Source organism: Typopeltis vanoorti, chromosome 4 (assembly GCF_054136105.1).
Source record: "Typopeltis vanoorti isolate ZY-2024b chromosome 4, IOZ_Tvanoo_1.0, whole genome shotgun sequence".
Taxonomy (NCBI): domain Eukaryota; kingdom Metazoa; phylum Arthropoda; class Arachnida; order Uropygi; family Thelyphonidae; genus Typopeltis; species Typopeltis vanoorti.
The window spans coordinates 55,448,332-55,465,409 of NC_143552.1; the positions used below are offsets into that span (position 1 = coordinate 55,448,332).

The following is a 17,078-nucleotide window of genomic DNA, read 5'->3' on the forward strand; positions in this document are numbered from 1 at the left end:
ATCAGATAGCTGCCCATGACTAATCATTAATTGTAAGCGGCCACTGATGAAGAGACCAGCAAACAAGTGCTGCCATGTCTTGGTACCTAATCCTAACAGGTATGTTACTGCCTTTTGAGTTTATGGGACGAAAAATCCGAGTTTCCAGGAGAAAAACCTGCTTGCCTGTGCAAGAAATCGACTAACTCTGGAAACGGTCGATGAAAGGCTTAGAAAAGGTTCCTCCAGTCGGCGACTAGAATTGAGTCTAACTTCGAGTGACCTAGCATAGAAAATGCAAACGCAACTTCCACTGAGGTTCAATGATATTTTAACTAGAGAAAAAAAAATTACTACAGTAGCATGAGTCGTTGCTTATCTTATTATATAAAAGAGCACCACAGATAATATCAGTAACTGTATGCCAATTGCAAAAAATGCTTACATCCATTATATTAAATAGAATTATATGATTTTTGGATGATGCACAGCCATATAAATAAACAGGCTTCAGAATAACATTTTCTTCAATAGACTCTATCTACATTATTAACCAATCAGTAAATAAAGTAAATGAATATCACTTTCTTGCATATTTAATGTTTGTAGAGTTTACATCTAAGACTTTAAGAATAAGAAGAATCGATTATGAATCTCTGTCTCATGGGAAAACTATTGAATTAATTAACTAATAAACTATGAAATCAATGAAAAAAAATCTGAATCATTAATGACATTGACTGAGAAAGCAGGATAAAAAGTTTGAAGATTAACATAACTAAAACAAAACTGTTGAAAAATTTAGATCAATGCAAACTAAAGGAAACAGATAATCCTGTTAAAATTGTTACCAGTACGACGCCATTAATATAATAATCGCTTTCTCGAGATGTCAAAAACCAAAAACGCCGATGATCGTCTTCTTAAAATTCGGTTGTTGTTATTATTATTATTACTAGGCGACATCTCCATGACTTCCAAGGACCCATCGCAGGAGAGCATTGTTCAAGCAACACATTGTCTACACAACTTAATTCTCCACTACACAACTTAATTCTCCGCTACACAATTCATGCACACCACGCCATCCACCCTAAAATTAACACACTACCTAATCCACCATTCGCCCACTAATAACAATTTGCACTATGCCCATAATAACAATATTTTTGCCCTATTTTGTGTGTCCTCTGGTCGATTTGTCAGTAGCGGAATGAAAGCCTGAGTTTCCAGGATGATCAAATCCTGTTACCTTCGTATGAAATCGGCTAACTCACCTTCATCTGAAAAAGCCCATATAAAGATGCCTCTCGTGTTGGCGAGAATCGACCTCAGGTCTTTTCTCTAATCAAAGGACATATTGCCAGTTCTTTATCCGAATAGGTTATGTAGGCGATATCTCAAGTTTGCTGACAGTCTGTTTCGTTTTTTTTTTTTTTTTTAGAGTGATCTTGATTGACATTGTTAATATCAGTTTGAATGGCTTATAATTTCAATCTGGAAGAGATGTTACGCTCCTTTTCCCAGTTGCACTCCCTATAATAACGTTTCAGAGATGAATGGAGTGAACTCCATTCAAGTCTGAAAAGTTCTTTTGTTATTATTATTTTCTTTCGTCATGGTCATCCTTTCTAGCCTTGGGTCCTACATAAATATCTAGATCATAGTGCCTTTTCCCTCAGTTCTAGTACTCTTCTAAACAACAGTGGAAACCTTTTATCAGTTACTGGTGAATTTTTGTAGGACTGCATATATTTCTGACACAACTGTATTTGGATACACATTTTCTGAGCGCTGTCTATTGTCGCTTTTTTTTATTTTTTATTTTTATTTTTAGGAATACATAAGGAGCTATTCCAGAGGATAGCATTAGATAAAATAAACAAAGAGAATAACTTTTTTTTTCTTTTTTCTTTGTGTGTGTGTGTGTGTGTGTGTGTGTGTGTGTGTGTGTGTGTGTGTGTGTGTGTGTGTGTGTGTGTGTGTGTGTGTGTGTGTGTGTGTGTGTGTGTGTGTGTGTCTGTGTGTGAAGTTTGGAGGTAAATGGTGCTCAGGCGGATTAACTACTGTTCACTGTCTGACTAAGTTTCGAGAAAGATGGAAAAGGAGAGGAAATTAGATGAATATTTCTTGTAAAATTTTATAAGAAATACCTGCAACAGAAACTGAATGTCTACTTGAATGAACCTGTAACTGATGTTGCTTATCAGAAAACCGAAACATATAAAATTGCACTCAGTTTTGCAACCAGCAACCTTTCGAAGGATTATAACTTCTTAATAATCAATCTTTGTTGACACACGAGTAATTTTTCACCGTCAGCTTTTAAAACTCACTGCTATATTCCCCCCCCCCCTTGATTTTGGTTGTTCTTATCAAGTAGATTATTTTAGATTTAAAATTTATTCCCAATTACGCATAGCAAAGCCGAACAAATCAGAATACAATCTTATAAATATATTAATGTCTGCAATTTTAGAGATCAAGAGCTATTCAATTTGTTATAAAGAGTTATTCGTAAGGTCTGCATAAAAAGTACTGACATGGAAAAATAAAACAACATATGTAAACTATTAAAAGAAATCAGCTAACGCCTTTTATTCCCTTATAGGGAGTAGGCGAGACCTTTATACCCTATCTAGCTTTTGGAGACTGTAGCCAATCATAGATAGCTGGCTCATGTCTATCACTAATTACAGCAGCCACTGATGAAGAGGCTGGCAGACAAGTGCTGCCATCTCTTGGCACCTAACCCTAACAAGATAGGTTACTGTCTGAAATAATCTGGGTACTACGGTCGATTTTCTTGAGTTTACGGAACAAAAAACCCGAGTTTCCGGGAGGAAAAACCTGCTTGCCCGTGCCAGAGATCGACTAACTCGGGAATAGGCCGAAGAAAGGCTTAGAAAAAGTTCCTCCAGTCAGCGACTAGACTTGAACTTAAATCTGACTTCGAGCGACTAAGCGCAGAGGACGCAAGTACTACTTCCACTGAGCTACACAGTCCTTTCATATATAAACTAAATGTTGCTTAAAATAATAAAACGTACAAACTGAAAGCAAATATATTTCTCGTTTTTATTTCATTTTGAATTGTGAAATACAAAGGTACATATACACCAAAAATTAAGTTTCAAACTTACACTGAAAATAAATACTTTTTAATGATATTTACATACACAAAGAAATCTGGAACTGACATTTCTGAAAAAAATAATAAATACAGGGATTTTAAAAAAAATAATAATAATAAACAAACAGAACCACCACTATCTTCGACCTTCGCTATTTATGTAGAATAAATATAATTTTGACTCACATGCAGATTGTTATTTGTTCATATATAATTATACATGAAGGATAATTGTAGTGGAGGTGTAAGATAATTCCAGGGTTCTTCCCATTGCAAAATAAGAATATTTACCGGATTTCGCTTGGAAAAGTTTATTTCTTGCAAAATGTCCAAGCCTCATGGACATGATCGGTGTAGATAAAAGATTAAGTTAAAATGATGTCAAACAAGAGTTGAACTGAATAGAATATTTCAGGTTAAATTCATAACAGTAAGACTCCTAACTAATAGTATTTCAGATGTAGCTCCTCGCATCACGAGTTTCATTGTTTTGCATTTAACTTGAAGTGTTCTATTCTCCTTTACTTCTTTATTATGAGTTCCTCGTAACTTAATCATCTGCACCGATGATGGTCATAAGACCCTGGTTCGTGTGCTCTGATTATATCTAATACTGTAATAATTTTATTTAAAATGAGTATCAGTGAATTATAACAAAAGTGCAAGCAATTTAAAATATCAAAAAAGTTTTAATTTTCCAAACGAAAGATTAGGAATAATTTCATACAAACATCTTCAAGCTGGAGATACGTATACCACAATTATTTTTAAGAAGTACCTGATCAGTATTACATAATGTGTACTCAATATTTCTCACATTCCTTTTGATGATGTGTACATATTTGAATAAGGTCTTTTCAATTCTTTCTCTTTCTGTGTGTGTGTGTGTGTGTGTGTGTGTGTGTGTGTGTGTGTGTGTGTGTGTGTGTGTGTGTGTGTGATGCTAAATTTAAAAAAACGTTTGGTGACTGACTATTGCTGAAATAATAATGATGTAGTAATAATAATGTGAAAATATCCATTCTCTTTTATCCGACGAAGTTGTGAGCTGGCTGTCCCCTAACACCAAGACCTGAAACAGCAAAAACTGATCCTGCCAATGGCTGCTCCTTGAGTTCCTCTTCGGTTAAATCTGCATTAGCTGTGGTCACGTAGAGAATGTTGTAATGAGGTCCTCCAAAACAACAAGAAGTTGTCTTTTTAGCTGGTATCAGTACAGTTTGAAGTATTTTTCCTAGAGAATAAGTGAAAAATGTTTGATAAAGTGGCAATTTAAAATTTATTTCATGTGCTTAAAAACATAAATGTTAGACAGCGGAATCTAATCAAATATTTGCTCCTCAATTGAAAAGTCGTCAGAAAAGTTTAATTACTTTAAAAATGTAACCCTTTACGTATTTCAATTTAATTTAAAGATTTAAATGGTTCACTACTCGCCGACTAGAGAACTTTTGATAGGCATTTTTTTTTTTTCAACAGGTACTCCCCAGCTAGTCGATCGCTATTTCCCTACACAGGGAAGTAGGGCTCTTTCTCATGAAAGCTAGAAATCTTAACATCGCATTTCAAGAAAAAAAAAAAGGGGGGGGGGGTTGTAGAACTCACACTATTTTAAACAAAATTGCAAGTGTTATAGTTTAGGATCGGGAGATGAAGCAGTTGCTTCCAGTACTCTTGACCAGATCATGGTAGCCATGGAGCTCAGCTATTGTTGACTGGAGTAACCTACAGATTTCCAAAAGTGATCTAGGATTAAAAGGCTACTCCCTCCTCGGGGAATAAAAATACATCAAAATATTTATTTATTTAAACGGTATACTTTATTTAATGGGTACTCCACAAGCTATATAATATTTTAAGATATACATAAGTATTGTACTGTTCTCTGAAATAGTGCGAGTTTCTCGTGAGGAACAAACAAGTCATTCCCCCCTCCCCCATAAAAAAAAAAAAAAAAACGTTTCTCCCATCTGCGACCAAAAATGAACTTATAACGATTTTTGTTTTGGCGATCTAGCGTCCTGTAAGTATACACCAATTAAGGCTTATTTAAAAATTATAAATATTACATACATTATACGAAATTCCATACTACTGCACATGCATACAAAACAACGACTTCAAAAGATATGTATCCTGCTAAGATTGTTAAAAAATTATCATTATTTTGATGATCGTGTTTATTCATCATCAAATTTCTGAGATGTACCCTCAAGGAAAGGTGTACAGAATATCATGACAGTGCTACAGGAAATTGTTACATCATTACTAACTTCCAATTGACACTTTTTCCTCCAAATTCATCTGTTATCTGTCACGACTGCACTATTATCAGAACTTATATTGCTGTCTTCTAAAGCATTTTTAACTGTATCAACCCTCGTAGATCTTTGTCTTCCTCTGAATATTTTTCCTGACAACTTGGCAAAGAACGTTTGTTGGTGAACATTTGATGATATTTAGTTATTTAAAAAATAATAAATGTTTCAGAACTGTGCTAAATTTTAATATGAAATGTAATAATAATATTTTAATAGTATGTAAGTACTCCATACGATAATAACATTTTGCCATTGCCATTACTATTAAACATTCCTCACTTACCATCTGAGGGATCGATTCTGATTACACGACCAGCTCCATAACATGCTACCCACAACTTTCCTTCGATGTCAATGGTCATGCCATCTGGAACCACTAGATCTTGGTATCCTGGTGTGACATTATAATCGACGAGTACTTGTTGGTTAGCTGAAAAACAAAACAAAACAGATATATTTCAGGCCTCTCTCTCTTTCACTCATTAAAAGCACACTTCCCTGCACTGTAATACGTGTATTCAGTTTCTTATAGTACGCGAAAAGACATTTCCTAAACCATCTTTGTCATCGCCAATATTAAACATTGGGAATCAGTATTGTAGATCGCTGCGTGTGTTAGTTAAGCAGCAGCAGCAACATCAACAACAAAATGATAAATAATTTATAAAACAGCAAAACCTGAATTGTTTTGTTGAAGGACCAACTCAGTAACAGAATTATAAAATATCATGAGAGATGGAGAAGATAAGTAAAAACGGAAATTTAGATAAAGTTAGATTTAGGTTACACACATTATACAGTTCTTTCTAATTTATTTCCATTTTCTGTTCTTTAATCTTTTAATCTAATTTTTTAATCTAAGTCTTTTCTTTTACTATCGATAATCTCTGTATTATCACTTGGAAAATAATTGTAGGATATTTTTACAGCATATGTAGTATTACTTTTTACTATTTATTATTATCGTTTGTATTGTTCTAAATTCATATTGGATTTTGTATTATATTTTGATTTGCATCACTTAATAAAAAATTCATAGATATCTGTAAAAAAACAAAAAAAACAAAAGCGAATTTAAAAAAGATGTCCGAAAGCATTTTGTGGGCAATATCCCAATGTTTTATATATTATGCTGATATGAATTAAGTGAATATATATACACACACACACACATATATATATATATGTGTGTGTGTGTGTGTGTGTGTGTGTATATACTTACCGTTTTGGTTGCCTCTAGGGATGAAAAATATGAGGTTTCCAGAAGGGGAAAAAAAAAAAAAGAAAAGAAATATTACTAGAAGACCGGCTAACTCATCTTCAGCTGAAAAGATCTTATAAAGGTTCTTTGAATCCTACATGGGATTCGAATCTCGGTCTCTCTCCAACCAAAGGTCATCATTCTTATCGACTAAGGCTCGTAGTGTGGGTGTGTATGTGTGTGTACAGAAGCATGTAGACCGCCAATTAATGAGTAAGTAACTAAGAGTTTATAAGGCAAAATACCAAAATATAATGATAGCATTTATTTTAAACAACACGACGTTTCATCCTAATTGCACAGGACTTCTTCAGGTATAAACATAGACTAATAGACAAAACAGTAAAGACTAACAAAAGGATTAGGATGAAACGTCGTGTTGTTAATTAAAATAAATATTTTCTTATATCAGGTATTCTGCCTTAAAATCTTTTAGTTTTATATATACGCATGTATATATAAGTGTGTTTGTAAACTTGTGTTATGCTTATCGGAGAGGTGACCCTAGGAAACACACACAAAAAGAGAGAGAGAGAGAGAGAGAGAGAGATGTGCTTAGGAATGTGATGATGATGTTTACTGAACTGGAAAAGTTGAGCTCTCTTACAGGACATTTCGTTGGGTATGTAGGGTTCAGAGAGTATACTTTTTTCTTTTATAGCAGGCATTTATGTTTCTTTTCTTTTCTTTTCTTTTTTTTCTTTCTCTTTTTAAATAATAATGTATACTGTCATTCATATATTTCATATCTTCTGTAAGTAGCATGGTGATGATATTATTATTATTATTATTATTATTATTATTATTATTATTATTATTATTATTATTATTATTATTATTATTATTATTATTATTATTATTGAATTTCCTGTTCATTGAAAACCACACTGGTGTTTTTTGAAAGAAAATTTAATTTTAATTTTGCTTTGAAATTCATTGCTCATGCTCATGAGATTACCATTTGTCCTATTCTGTATACGTCTATTTATAATATATTAGTGAGTTTTAGAGAATGACTTACTGGAACTATATGCTCAATACGAGTTACCAGATCAACACTAAGTCCGTCCTTGAAGAATTCTCAATATTCGTGGAGTTTATTTTAAAAGAGTTTAATATGGGGATTTGGAAATTATGAAAACCTTTTTAATTAATCATTTATAAACATACCCAAGTATTAAGAAGGAGCAGTAGCTGTTCATGTGTGTTAATTATAGCAATAAATATGGTCAAATAAAGAATACGTACAGTATTAAATACACTTACTTGCTGTACCGGCCACCAAGTCAAGATCGAAGACATAGATCCTTCTTGCTTCCGAATCGATGTAATACAATTTTTTGTAATCCAAACTGAATGTTATTCCATTGGAAACAGTTATTTTGTCAGCAAAACTTCGAAACTTATAAGTGGAATCCATGCTATAAAGATGTCCTTGTTCTGCTATGCCTTCAGCCAGTGTTCCTAGAATATGAATTAATTTGAAAATATTTTTCTGTTTTTCACTGTAGTAGATATTAGCGCTCTGATTATTAAGAACAAAAACTAAACTTGGGTATGTGTCTGCATTTAATTCATCATGTCATTATTTAAGATTATTTTATTAATGAAATTGTGGCTAGTTCCTCCGTGTCCTTTATTATAGTACTTCACACTCATTCTTAAGAAAATTGGTGGCACATTTTGTCTTTTCTAAAGAGGTACAGTTTCACACTTTAAGAAACAAATGCGCCCTCTAGACTTTGAGAAATCCGTGACAAAAGATATTAGGTGTAAAGACATTTGTAAATTTAATTCCATTGCAAAAATAATTTACTTTTTGATTTGTAAATCTCGTAAATCTAAATATTTCCGTTATGTTAAAACGATATATTTTGAAGCTGAAAACAAGTCGTTATCAAAATGAATAGCTGTAACCCAGAAAACTTTAAGGAGAAATCGAAGAATGGTTCTATTTTGTTGCTTATTGACAGCAAAATGGATTATAAATATTCCGGTAGATGGTACTGTGTTCACGAATTGAAATTTCAGTTTTGATTACTCATAAGTTGGTACCCTGCTTTCCCCTTTTCATAGGTTAGTACGCAACCGGAAACAGGAAGTTGTGTTCATTTCCGATTGCTTCCAATATCAGTTTATCATTTCTATATTCACTCTGCAACAGGCAGGTGTTTACGTGAGTTTTGAATTAATCTAAGTTAAATCAGTGCAATCATTGTTCAAAATGAGTAAAATGAGTAGTTACTTTATGCCAATGAGTAAAAAAAAGGAAGGCTGAAGAAGAAGCAGAAATTGTTGAATCTACTTGTGATCCTGTAAAACAGAAAACTAGCACCGAAAATACACTTTGTGAAGTGGGTCACGAAACCAAAACCGAAGATCCACGTGGACAAAAGGAAGCAGATTCTGATAATGATTGGACCGAATGTTGGACACTTTTGCAGAAAAATGACTTTTGCGAGAGAAACGAGTGGCTGTATGTCAAGAATAAAATGTTGGGCTGTAAAGTGTGTCGTGATGTCGGAGGTCTTGCCGTCGATAAACACGTGGGAATGAATATTTCAGCGGAGTGGGCAAATGGTAAAATCAGTCATTTTGGAGAATCTCGCAAACAGCAGTTAATGCTTATTTGTCTGAATGTGCTAAGATTTTAGATTCCAAGTATTGGCCAGATAAGCATCTGACATTTGGTGAAGCTGAAATTAAAAAGTTAGCACGCAAATTTCGCTTAAATGAAAGAGAAGCAGTTTGTAGTTTCGGTGACAAGAAAATAAAGTCCCGGACATACTACTTCCTCTAAAGCACACTTTGGGCACAATTGCAATATCTTCCAGTGAATGTGAAAGGGATTTCTCTCAGATGAATCTTATAATAACTTCATCTAGGTCATCTCTGTTTGTACGGACAACTTCTGCACTGATGTTCATTAGGATAGTAGGATCTCCTCTCACTCAGTTCAACCCTGGCAAATATGTGGACTCATGGCTGCTCCGAGATCGTCATTCTGCAGTTGATTCCAAAAGCAAGAAGCAATCTAAAGACGACGAGGGTATATCGGAGGATATGTTAAAAGTGTGAAAGTTGTAATAACATCTTCATGGTGAGTACTGCACCTTTCTTTCCAGAAAAAAAAAAGCACTGCCCATAATGAACATGGTAATTCTACAAGGATTATATTATTGCGTCTGACTCAAGTTGTTTGATGGGATGAGGAATCTGTTGAATGAGGGTGCACTATCTAATTACAAGTTTATCTGTAGAAGCCACGAATAAAAAGAGCAATACTTTAGCAAAAGTAATATTTTTAAAAAAAAAATTGTCGTCTTTATTCACTTTATCAGAAGTTTAACTTTATCTAGCCCATAAAGTTTTCACTTTATGGGTTAGAAAATATTAGAATCAATAAAAGAAAGCTTAAACATTACACAAAAATTTTCAACCTATATGATTCAACTCGAGAAAGTTATTTAGATTGCACAGATCATCAATTTATTTATTTTTTTTTTTTTTATGTACTAGAACATTACTAACCTGTCCAGAGTCTTCCTGTTGAATCACACTTTCCATCGTTGAATCGTGTTTTGGGATTTTCTTCATCAACAACAGCCATTATTTCAGATTGTTTCGTGTCCCAGTTTAACTTTCGTACTTGTTTCCCCAGTGTAATAAGAAGGTCACGCGGATTCGTATGATATGGAATCACAAAAGTAACAGTCCCATCTGTAAAAACAAAATAAACTACAATTAGTCATTTTAATTTATGGCTACGTGGGCAATGGAGGTTTAGTGGCAATAGTTCGCGAATGAAAAGCACTATTGAATTCCGCTAACTAGTACAATGCTATTTTTTAATAGCACGAAAGTGAAAACGTAAAATAGATTGGTTTCGTAGGTCCATCGAAGATTCGTTGGAAACGATTTTTTTTTTTTTTATGGATCTTAAAACTTAAAAATTTATTATTTCTAGACGTGATAAAAAGAAAGGCAAAATTTTCTCAATGTCACTAATTTTCTAAGAAATTTTTCTGCTTAACGCTTTTGATAAATGACTTTTCTACCACAGGCGAAAACTTCATGCACATGTACAGTATTTAGACTTGCCAGACGTCCCGTATTTTACGTCGAATTTTGCTGTAGGGACAGCCTAATGTCCTGTAATTTAACGAAAAGATAAAATTATAACTATCATGTTAATCAATTAAAAAAAAAAAAAAAAAATCAGCTAACGCCTTTTTATTCCCGTATATACGGGAGTAGGCGAGGCCATTTAGCCCTATCTAACTTTTGGAGACTGAGTGGGCAGTTCAATCTCCACTGGTACCCAATCAGAGACAGATGGCCCAAGCCTATCACTAATTAAGCGGTACGCAGTGAAGAGAGACGGCTCAAATGTGCCGCCATCTCGTGGTGACTAACCCTAACACAATATATTTAATGTCTGAAATAATGTGGGTTCTACGGTCGATTTTCTTGAGTTTACAGGACGAAAAACCCGAGTTTCCGGGAGGAAAAACCTGCTTGCCCGTGCCAGAGATCGACTAACTCGGGAACCGGTCGAAAAAAGGCTTAGAAAAATTTCCTCTAGTCGCCGACTAGACTCGAAACCAAGACTTCCTTCGTGCGGCCTAGCGCGATGGTGTGCAAACGCCACATCCACTGAGTTAATCAATTATAATTTTCAATATACTTTTCGAATAATCCAGCTTAAATTGATTTATAAGCCATAAAAACTGACAGTTCGAGGAAATTCATTATGTTTACAGTTTACGGCGGCGGCATGGCGTCGACGGTCCCTTTCATTGTCGCTTTTTATTTAGTATAAGCATTTTATTTATAATTCTGTACAGATATATTGCATTTGCTTATTTTCAAACAGTTCTTATTTGGACATTGTGCCGGTATCGGTACAGTAAGTGGACGTTGTTTCAATAATTATTAAAAAATAATATCTCGCCTTTTTCGAATGTGCGATATTTGGTTAATACATAAAATATATAATTAATTTTCTTTATTGATTATCAATTGTACAAAGGTAAATTAAATTTTGTTTCTTTCCTTGAGCCCTTAACAATGCCAAAACGAAAGTGCGTTTTTAACGATAATTATTCGAAAGAATGGAATTTTATTGCAAAAGAAAAACATAACAATGAAGTTGAATGCAAAATCTGTAGGCGAACATTTAGTATTGCACATGGGGGATGATCGGACATTACACAACACATTAACACTCAGAAACAAATTGAGCATTTCGAGTTCCAGTTCCAAAAGCACTGATACTAATTTTGTAAAACCAAATACCAGCAATGAAAGAAAAGTTATTGCTGCCGAAATAACTACGGCATTTCATGACATAAAGCATCATCATTCTTTTAATTCTAATGATTGCAGCAGCAAACTTGTCTTGAAAAAAACAGTTTTTTTTCGTATTTTTAAATCTTTCTATATATTTTTATAAATTTTTGATAAATTATTTTATGCCTATCCAAAGGAACTTAGATTACTGGTTGTTATTTCATTCTTTTCCTTATGTCTTGACTATTTTTATTTAATCCTGATGTTCACCTGGTTTTTCTTACCTCGAAATCGTAATGCTACTTATTTCCAACGTCTACAATATCTCATTCCTACGAAGATATAAATTTATCTGTAGTAGTACTTCCATGTTTTACGCGTCCCCAAGTTTCATAGTACTGAAAAGCAAGTTTTGAAACACAACTCTTGTGCATCTACCAAAGTTTATAAACAATGGAAAAGAAAGAAAGAAAGAAGAAACTACTGTTTTAAACATTCTACTCCCAAGAGAGCAAAGTGTGTTCTCTTATTTCTTTTTAAATTAATCGATGAATTAATTAATTTTAAAAAAATGGTTTCAAAGGGTTTATTAATATAGGGATAACTCCATTTCATAGCTAAGGGAATGCTAGTTATATCTTTGGAATGTGGTAAGCGTAAGAAATAAAAAACACAAATCTTCAGTGAAATGTTATTTACATGAATCTGGTGGTGAGTTGTTTCATTCTAAATGAAAAAAAAAAGTTATGGAAAATTCTGACAAGAATTTGAAAATCATGTTTATCATTTTAGCGAGTTTCTAAGTAGCATTCAGTGGAACAGCAAGAAACATGCAGCGGAATTCTCCTTATAGAAATTGTCCTAAATTTGAATTCTTAAATATATCAAAAGCATCAAAACACTTGCTTAAGATGGGATATACCATACGAATAAATTAATCCAAATCCTCCTAATCCTGTGGCTTCCTCTCTTTGAGAGGGTTGCAGCTGATTACTAGGGAGATAGTGACGCCAGGTGGTTTCTCGTTGCCTTCCTTGCCGTAAGTATTTATGACTTACGGCAAGTAAGGCCATGTGTGTTCACGGGACCGGTTCGCCTGTTTTGAGGGATGAAAAACCTGATCAGAAATGAGTTAGGGAAGCCCCGAATAAATTAATATTCTATTAAAAAATTTCTAAATTAAATCATTTCAGAAATGAAAGACGAATGAATTTTTAGGCCTGTAGTTTCGTAAGAGATACCATTAAAACGAGGATATGGGAAATTAGAATATGGACATATTCAAAATATCATGATCTAATATAAATGAATATAAATAAATTATATATATAATTTGAATCTCATATTCAGCACACGAAAAATCTAATAAGAGCAGAAGGAAGCATCAACCGTAGCAACTAATTAAGACCCTTTATTTGATTTATTCAATTTATTCCATTTACATTTTGGAAATGGAATAAATATTCTCCAGTACTGATTAGGATGCGAAATCTACAGTCCGCAGCCGGATATGGCTCAAACGATTTTATTTCATCTCCCGAAAATGTACCGAGGAAGCGGTACATTTAAAAATCTATACAATTAAAACCATCCAACACAAAGGTGAACATACGGGTATTTAGGTCAGCATATCATGAATCATATGGAATTTTTAATTCTCATATGCGAATGTTAAATACGTGCCTCCCCCGAAATGTTTGTTACATTTGTTTTAATGCTAATTTCTATCGTATAGTCAACATATACATCTGTGAACTTTTTCTCATATGAAATTAAAGAAATATGTATATAGGATATAGAACAGGATATCAGGCGACCATCTTCCTGGTTTCTTGCGAATTATGTTCGTTGGAACCTCAGTCAAAAAAAAAAAAAAAAAAAAAACTATAAATGTAAACTTCAGACATTCCATTGATACATTGTATCTGCATTTTTGGTAGAAATAGTAGTAAGTAGTTTAGTTTTGTTATGTTTCAGCGAAACGTTTAATGACTCAAGAATATTACTTTTTTCTTCACTCTGTGTGCAATATGGGGGAGGGAGAACTTCAATGTTGGATATGGACAACACGATCTTTGATCGTTTACACTTGACATCCTACCCCGCCATGATGATAATAATAGTAAATAAAGACAAGATACCACTGTCAAACGCCTAATTGTATTAACCTTCTTCCATCAAAGAAATAACAGATATAACCTCCAATAAAAACAGACATCGAAGAGATGATAAGGTATTCTTATCTTCCCTTAAAGGCCACAGAAAAAGATTCTTTATCTTCTGTATGAATGCACTTAGTGAACATGTTAGAATATTTTTATTTAGCCATGTGTTGATTTTTAACTTCGGGTGAGTGCTATAAAATAATCATGTAATAAAAAATATATAGCTTCAAACTCTGAATGAGTTTGTTTTTACTATCTTAAAAAAACAAACTATATTTAGATAAGGTGGTGATCCATTATGTTGTCATTTTATGGAAGTATTGTTCATATACGTAGCAGTCAGTATCACTTAAGAAAAAAAAAATGTTTACCTGATAAAGGTTAAAAGTTTGTCCTCAGAACCACTTTGTAATAATGGAACTAACATGTGTGTGTGTGTGTATGTGTGTGTGAGAGAGAGATTCAAATCTAATCGTAATAATTTTTAGTTTTTCTAGCTGTCTATTCACAATTTATCGATTATTTGAAAGACCATATCTTATATGAAAAATTTAGTTTTCTTTGTGCATTCATATTAAGTTGATTTATACTTGTAAGGAGTTTCTGTTGAGAATGACCACTTATACTACTCTTAATAAAGAACGGGGAAAAAAAATGTGTGCAATACATTACCAAAATGAATGGCTTCTGTTTCTCCTGTTTTGGGATATAGTCGACAGATGTCTCCCATAAAAGCGTCGACATACAGTAAAGTCTGAGACTGAGGATCCCAATGAGGGCCCTCTCCTAGATGAGACTTGCGATTAGAGACTGCTGAAACAGACATGTCTAACGGATCCTATTAGCTCAAAGCTTGCTTGCAAAAGCTACACTAGGGGGAAAGTTGTCGTATCGCTCCTCACTGAAGCTTATATACCTCTTATCACTAATTAGCTGCGCAAGTGGAGATCTTATCCGCCAACTCCCTCTTTCGGTCACATATATCTCTGGAACTCTGATTCATGTATATTATATCATCGTTTATAAAGGTCGAAAACATATTTTGTGGCCTTGATCACTATTAGAATTAAAATTGCTCAATGCAAACGCATTTTTGGATGAGTCATGTAACACTCATGTTAACAAGCAACAGATTCTTCATCCCCACCCTCTCCTCCAGTCATTGCAGCTGGTTGCTTGTTCGGGTTTCTAGATTTAAAACTTAACTTTTAATTAAATAAAATCCCATGCAGTTTTAAAAAAACAAACTACATTATTCACTATCAATATTAAAATAGCATTGGTGCACACTAATATGGAATTCATTAAGTGTGACTTGGGTTCAAAGTACTATCATTTCATACCTGGTTTCATAAGTTACCGTTTCTAACTGACATTTGCATATTAAAATGCAACATAGATAAGGCTGTAAAAGTAAGAAATCATTTCACGGGAATCTAGGCCATAAAGGTCAACGTCCCATCCACGCATATTAACGTGTGTATATGAAGTGTTGATCTTTCTTTCTTTCATTTTTTCCTTTCGTGACTGACTTCCTATTAGCTAGAATGTATTTATTTTAAAGAATTGCGTATGCTCTCTATCAACTAATGCGAAATCCTAAGTTTTCTTTATAGACGCTTGTGTTCCACAAATTTCAGCTGCAGATGAAATCTGGGCAAACGAAGATATGTCATATGACAGGATATGCTTTATTATTGGTTGCATAGATTATTTTATTCTTCGAATAACTACTTTTTGCATTGCTCAACAATACTGTAACCGATAAACACTGCTTTTTTCTTTCCTATTCAGCTTGAGAAAGACCGAGGCTGACTAGTTCGCAAATGAAAGTTAATTGTATTGTCCTCCGGTTGTCTAATGGAATTTAAAAAATATATCTTCCTTAAAAGGCGATCGCTGATTGAATCCCATACATTCCGTATTCCTCCTTCCCTGGATATTGTACCTTGCACTTCTTTGAATGTTTTTGTATTTGTACATCTTAATGTTTTTGTGAAAATTTGATCCAGATTTTTGGATATTAAAATAACCAAATTTCTCAAATACCAGACTGATAATATATCTATCCGATATATTATTCTGGAACACTGTTGTATCACTGCATGAGTTACTTATTAAAAAAATTTGACCACGCTTCATTTCGACCCTAATTGAACAGTTTCATTTGTTTTTTTTATAAATCTGTTTCTGAGATTTGAGAGTTAATTTTTATCATCATTGTTTACTGTGCGTGTGTTCTTGGGCGGGTTTATTTATTTTATGGGAGGAAGAGCTGAGGTTTCCAGATGCAAAATCCAGTCGATTCGTATTAGACTGACTAACTTATCTTCGATTAAAAGGTCCTTAAAAATGTTTCTAGAAGAGGAATCGGACGCTGGTCTTTCGATTACACCATATTATTTATGTAATGTAGTTCATTTTTACATTTTTGTTCCACTTCAGTTTTTACCTACCGTTAAATTTCTCTTTACAGCCAGTTAAGTAATTGGCAAGTAAAAATACTATAAAGTGAAATTTGGGGACCGAATATCTATTCAAAAAAATAATAATAAAATTACGCGGCACACTGCAGAAACTGTGTAAGGTAACATTATATTACAAGTACAGTATTGTTGAAACGTATGAGTATTATGTTAATCAGATACGTGTTGCGGAGATTAAGTCCTCATCGACATAGCGCTTATCTGCAAGTTGAATTTTAGTCTGTGTCTTTTCCAGTGCATATGAGAGTGAGTTGAGTGTTCTTTAAAAAAATCTAATGGATAAGAACTGAATTTCGGGTTGAACATGTTCAGTTGAAATCAGCTGTTCCATGAAACTATGAAAAATTTTTTTCGCGATATTGCACACATGATTCCAACTTTTGAAGGTGTGCACAGTGGAATCTCAAATAAAACTTGAGGAATGTCAGCAGACCATACTCG

At 33.6% G+C, this 17,078-nt stretch overlaps 1 protein-coding gene across 1 annotated transcript; it reads right to left on the bottom strand.

Moving 5' to 3' along the window:
- Positions 1-3,038: 3,038 nt before the first annotated feature.
- On the bottom strand, positions 3,039-15,011 carry LOC150107319 (regucalcin-like). Its single transcript, XM_090391185.1, has 5 exons — positions 14,824-15,011; positions 10,226-10,414; positions 7,961-8,158; positions 5,717-5,863; positions 3,039-4,346 (listed from the first exon to the last, which is right to left on the bottom strand). Exons 1-5 carry the CDS (start codon positions 14,975-14,977, stop codon positions 4,141-4,143), a joined length of 894 nt encoding a protein of 297 aa, XP_090247311.1. The 5' UTR covers positions 14,978-15,011; the 3' UTR covers positions 3,039-4,140.
- Positions 15,012-17,078: the final 2,067 nt, after the last annotated feature.

Coding starts and splice junctions, on each gene's coding strand:
- LOC150107319 (XM_090391185.1), bottom strand. CDS start 14,977: ATGTCTGTTTCAGCAGTCTCTAATCGCAAGTCTCATCTAGGAGAGGGC. Junction 8,159..10,225: donor AACAGGAAGACTCTGGACAG/GTTAGTAATGTT, acceptor TTCATATTCTAG/GAACACTGGCTGAAGGCATA. Junction 4,347..5,716: donor CAGAATCGATCCCTCAGATG/GTAAGTGAGGAA, acceptor CTTATTCTCTAG/GAAAAATACTTCAAACTGTA.